The 5,753-nt window shown below is 32.3% G+C and overlaps 1 protein-coding gene across 1 annotated transcript; it reads left to right on the forward strand.

Moving 5' to 3' along the window:
* The first annotated feature begins 357 nt into the window (after positions 1 to 357).
* Positions 358 to 4,567, forward strand: LOC110019282 (COX assembly mitochondrial protein 2 homolog). The gene is made up of 3 exons (XM_020716937.1): positions 358 to 786; positions 2,887 to 2,991; positions 4,300 to 4,567. The coding sequence occupies exons 1-3, from the start codon at positions 691 to 693 to the stop codon at positions 4,393 to 4,395; spliced, it is 297 nt and encodes a 98-aa protein (XP_020572596.1). The 5' UTR covers positions 358 to 690; the 3' UTR covers positions 4,396 to 4,567.
* The last annotated feature ends 1,186 nt before the right edge of the window (positions 4,568 to 5,753 follow it).

Consider the following 5,753-nt stretch of genomic DNA (forward strand, 5'->3'; position numbering starts at 1 on the left):
ATAATAATAATAATAATAATAATAATAATATTATTATTATTATTATATAAATACTATATAAATTTTCTTTATTTCGAGCTAAAACAAGCCAAACACAACGTGTTTGACTCGTTACTTAACAAACGATTCGAACACGAGCTATTTAACAAGCTGAGCACGAGCTATTCACGAACAACGAGCTTTTTTGGCAGCTGTACTTGGTGGATCTCCTAATTATTTTTGACAACTTAACTACTCTAAATCATCAAAAAAGTTTTTTGCTGTATGGAACTCAGAGAAAATTATTGGGGAACGGGTATAATTTGCTTCATTATTTTAGGTTAGCCTAAGTTAACCTCCTTGCATCATATTTAGCTATGGTTGTGAGTACACTGATATTAGTGTTGGGGTTTTGGTAGCAGCTTGACCTTCGATTTATATGCTTGTCCTTCCTTATGCGAGGAACTCTTTTAGAGGCCCCTTCACCAGCATGTTGGTTAAGTTCCTGAGATGGACACCACCTTTTGTGCAATGGTTGTGATCATGGCTATATTGACAACTTTTAAACCCATTTTTTTATTTTCTTTTTGAAAATATGCATTTACATTATCATATCAAAAGTTACCAAAAATTACAAAAAACATCCACGGTGTTGGAGCAGGGGCGATACCCCAAAACAGATCATGTAAGAGTCGCTGTACATAGGAGACAATGCATATGATAGAGCTTCGAGGGAAGTGGAAGCCAAGGTGTTGCCGTGCCATATGGTTTGCCATGCTTCTTAGAGTTTCTTGCTCGCCAACATTGGTAAATCACCTTGCAAAAAAGTAAAATGGGTCTTTTGTTTTTATGTTTAGCATGGGAGACAGCTTCAATAAACTCTTGCATATTTCGAATTCCAGGGAGGTCGAAACCCCACAAAAAGAGTTTTCTTCTAGCCTCTTGAACAATGGAGCAGTTTGCTATAATATGCGAAGTGTCCTCAGGGGTGTTACATCCTCACTGGCAGAGATTACTGTCCGTTAGTTCTCTTCGAAACAGCCAGCAGTTTGTAGGAATTGCATCAATTGCCATCCTCCACTAAAAGAATTGTCTTCTAGGAGTCTTGATCTTTTTAACCCACGCAAAAGAGTTGTTACTTTGTTCAAAAATGGCATCATACGTCATAGCTGTCACTGTTTTGCCACTTAGAGAAAAGGAGAGTTCCGCAAGGTCCCTCTCATAATCCCGATAATTGGGAATCAATACGCAAGCCCAGTTCATGTCCAAAGCACTGTTGGATTTTAAAGTGGTCCCACGTGTGGTCTTTCAGGGTCTCCTCAATATTAATAGCGGTCGACCTTCTTCTTAGAGGGATATCAAAAATCCATGTTTGACAGGTAATATCAATATCTTTCTCGTTAGCAACTTTCCACCTGATAATTTTTTGAAGGGAAAGTGTCCCTTCCATCAAAATTCTCCATGTAATTGAATCTCCTCTACGGCAACTGTAGCTTCACGGTTGCTTCCCATACTTTGGTGACAGAACTTTGTGGATAAGCAAATCTTCATTAGAGATGTAATTCCATGCAAGGTGGGCCATCAAAGATCCTCTCCATATAGATGGTGCGTGAAAACCCAGTCCGCCCGTGGTCCTTGGTTTGCATAGCTCCTTCCATGAGGCATAGTGCAGCCCACGAGCATGATTGTTTTTGTTTCACAGAAATTTTCTACAGCATTTTCAATATTCAACAATATCGAGTTTGGCACATCCGTATGTGTGATAAAATAGCTGAGCATAGCAAGTAAAGAAGAATTTATAAGCATAGCCCTGCCAGCTAAAGAGAGCTGCTGCGTTCCCCAAGCATGAAGCTTTTTGTAAACTTTTTGGAGCAAATTATCAAAATCATTTTTAGTAAGCTTCCTCATAGCAAGAGAAATGCCAAGAGTTCATTTTAGTATCAAAATCTATAAAAATACTAATTTAGTCATTAGACTCTTAATATGGGAAGGGATTATTTCAACCCCTATTCCAAGAATCTTGGGATTAATTTGACACTTTTATAGACCTTGGGACTAAAATGACCTCATGAAAATTGTCAGGGGACTATTCTGATACTATGCCCGCACGTGCGCGTGTCAGAGAGAGAGTAATTAGCTTTAGGATAAAGCCTAGACTTATATTATACTTTCAATTGGGTTTTTACAGCTACACCTGTAATTCTTAGCTTGTGGCTTAGGATTGCACTTATCTCTCTCTTTCAAGGTTCTTAGGTTTCTCAATGTAGTCAAAAAGTTCGCACAACTGTGCAAAAGCCATTAATAGGGCTTAAAGTTCCACTTCAAGATGAGTCCTATCAGAGTCATATAAGAGCTTTGGATGATTCTTTGCTGGTAATAATCTCTCCTATTTTATCTCCCCCTAACACTAGATTGAGAGATCCATTGGTGTTCTTGCCCTGTCGCCATGGCAGAAGCACCAGACAGAGGCAGCCAACCACAATTGTGCATTTAAAGTGACTGGCTTGGAGAGAGAGCTATCTACTGCTCTGAGCTGAAAAATAAAAATTGCATACAGAATTAATATTTACGGTCATTTACATACATATCGCCTAAACTTTAATTTTTATATTTATACCATCTAGATCTTTCATATCACGTAAAAAAAATACCACTATTTTAACTTTTATAAGTGAAATATATCTTTTCATGCATAAGTAAGATGGCATACATGTAAAAATTTGAAAGTTTAGCTGATAGACATGTAAATACATAAGAAATGAGTGGGTTTGCATGTAAATCTTCCTAATATTTTGTACACTCAAACCTTCTTCAGCTTCCTTTTGGCATCTATTATGGATTTGTGTTTTCTTCTGTGTTTCTTCTTTTGTGTGATTTTAATTGCTAAGTTTCATGCCAATATTTCAGATCATTGAGCTATTCCAAAAATGTCATGAGGACCATCCAATTGGGAAATTTTTTGGGGAGTGTACTGAGCTCAAGCTCAAGCTTGACCGCTGTTTTAGGGAAGAAGTAAGTTGTCTTTTTTTTTTTTTTGGTGCATTTACATACATACCCACCCAATTCCTTGGTATTTACATATTTAACACCTACAGTTTACTTTTGAACCTTTATGAATTTTTTTTTTTGGTGCATTTACATACATGCCCACCCAATTCCTTGGTATTTACAAATTTAACACCTACAGTTTACTTTTGAACCTTTATGACACTTGTATCTTTCACATCACATCAAAAGTACCACCATTTTAACTTTTATAAAGTGAAATACTCCTTTTAATTTTTTGTGGGCATTTGCATACATACCACTTCTCACTTCGTGGGATAAGGGCTTTTTGTTGTTGTTGTTGTATTTACATACATACCTGTCAATTTGTTGGTATTTACATGTTTAACACCTAAACTTTACATTTTAACCTTTTGTGACACCTGAATCCTTCACATCACATAAAAAATACCACCATTTTAACGTTTATAAAGTGAAATACATCTTTTAATTTTCTGCGGGCATTTGCATACATACCACTTCTCACTTCGTTGGATAAAGGCTTTTTGTTGTTGTTGTATTTACATACATACCTGTCGATTTGTTGGTATTTACATGTTTAACACCTAAAGTTTACTTTTTAACCTTTATAACACCTAGATCTTTCACATCACAACAAAAAATATGGTTTTTACTTTTAAAAAGTAAAATATACCTTTCAATGCATGGATAAGGCGGCAATTGGCATGTATGTAAAAATTGAAGTTTAGGTGTTAGATTTGTAAATACATAAGAATTGAGTGGTATGTATGTAAATCTTCATTTTTTTTTCTTTTTCTGAGATGAGTTTAATATATGAGGAATCAATTGTAATTTTATATTGTGAGCATTTCAAAGTAAGTTTAATGGTTTTTAGATTTACACAACAACAACAACAACAACAACAAAGCCTTAATCCCACTATGTGGGGTCGGCTACATGAATCCTTTTTCTCCATTGCGTCCTATTTAGTGTCATAGTTTCATTTAGTTCTAGTAAATTAAGATCATTTTTAATACAATAAGCCCAAGTCTTCCTAGGTCTACCTCTGCCTTTCTTAATACAAGTCGAATCTAAAACATCTACTCTCCTAATCGGATCATCAGATGGCCGACGTTTAATGTGACCAAACCATCTAAGACGACTAAGATTTTGGGTATTGTCAACCTAATTAAAATTTAATTAGGTTTTTAGATTTAACCTAAGTAAAATTTAATTAAGAAATTGTCAACCTTTTTATTTCTTATTTATTTCTTCAGTGCTTTATTGTTATTAGTAGCTGCTTTTTTTGTTTAGAAAGCTTTGAGGAGAAAGGCTAATTTTGAAGAGAGCAAGAAATTCAAGGAGAGATTGAAAGCATACAGGAAGGAGATGGCAGATAATTGTTCCTGAACAATTATACATATATAGTAAAATATTCTGAGTACATTCACAAATATAATTTATGTAGTCTATATTGTTTGATTAAGCTGTATTTTTTTTAAGGTCATTTGCACATGTACCCCACAACTCTTATGTATTTACATATGTATACTATAAAATCATTGACATTACATAAAAAATATGGCCATTATAATCTTTTTAAAGGTGAAATGTACCTTTTCATGTATTGATTTTTGAAACCTTGGTGTTATAAGTGTAAATATCGAAATTTGGGTGCTAGGTATGTAAATACGTAAGAATTATGTTGTATGTTATGTACCCCACAACTCTTATGTATTTACATATGCAACACCTAAACATTCATATTTACATATATATACTATCAAATCTTTGACATTATATGGCCATTATAATCTTTTTAAAGGTGAAACATACCTTTTCATGCATTGATTTATGAGACCTTGGTGTTATAAGTGTAAATATTGAACATTAGGTACTAGGTATGTAAATACGTAAGAATTATGTTGTATGTATGTAAATTAATCTTATTATTGTTTTCATTATTATGTATAATTTTCAGCAGAAATGAAATTATTATATTTCATTTAGATGTTGTGTTGCTCGTCGTTGATTCAGATGGCATTTTGATAACATTTTGGGTATTGTAAGGGAGATTTATGCAATTAGCATTGAAATATTTTTTATTTAAAATATTAATTTTAGAATATTTTTTAAAATATTAAAAAATAGTGTGTTAAATTAAAATATTTTGTTTAAAAAATTTTGATTTATATTATTTTTAAAAATATTGAGAAAGTGTATTAAAATGAAATGTTATTTATTAAATTGATAAAACAATATTATTATATAATTTATATATTATTTAAATTACATTAAAATAATTGTCATTACTTCCTATATTTAAATTTGAATTTGTTATTCTTGCTGTTTGATAAATGTTAGTGAAAAAAATAAGTTTTGTTGTGATTTTTATTATTTAATATAATTTTGAAAAATGGAGATAAAAAGAATATTAGTTTTTAAAATAAATAATAAATTAAAATGTTGGTTAATAATATAAGTCTTTCATGCATCGTTAGTGTGTCGTCAACCGCTACATTTACAAAGCAAGCAGCACACTTCGCACGATTTTCCAAAAAATAGTAGTTCCTTTTTGTGTCTTAGTTTAATAAATATTTTGAGCTTATTTTTTTGAACAAGAACATGTATGATCGTACTTAACTTATTAATTGTTCATTACATGATCACTATTTTTCTTTTCCTTTTTAAAATTTTTAGGTAGTTTTCTCTATTTAATTTTTCAAAATTAAATTTATAAAAAAGACTATATGCTTGTCCTTCCTTAT

Source organism: Phalaenopsis equestris, unplaced genomic scaffold (assembly GCF_001263595.1).
Source record: "Phalaenopsis equestris unplaced genomic scaffold, ASM126359v1 Scaffold000001, whole genome shotgun sequence".
NCBI classification, from domain to species: domain Eukaryota; kingdom Viridiplantae; phylum Streptophyta; class Magnoliopsida; order Asparagales; family Orchidaceae; genus Phalaenopsis; species Phalaenopsis equestris.

Excerpts from the sequence above, each read along its gene's own strand:
- LOC110019282 (XM_020716937.1), top strand. The coding sequence starts at position 691 with ATGCATATGATAGAGCTTCGAGGGAAGTGGAAGCCAAGGTGTTGCCGT. Across the intron at positions 787-2,886 it reads TTTCTTGCTCGCCAACATTG|ATCATTGAGCTATTCCAAAA; the intron begins GTAAATCACCTT and ends CCAATATTTCAG. Across the intron at positions 2,992-4,299 it reads ACCGCTGTTTTAGGGAAGAA|AAAGCTTTGAGGAGAAAGGC; the intron begins GTAAGTTGTCTT and ends TTTTTTGTTTAG.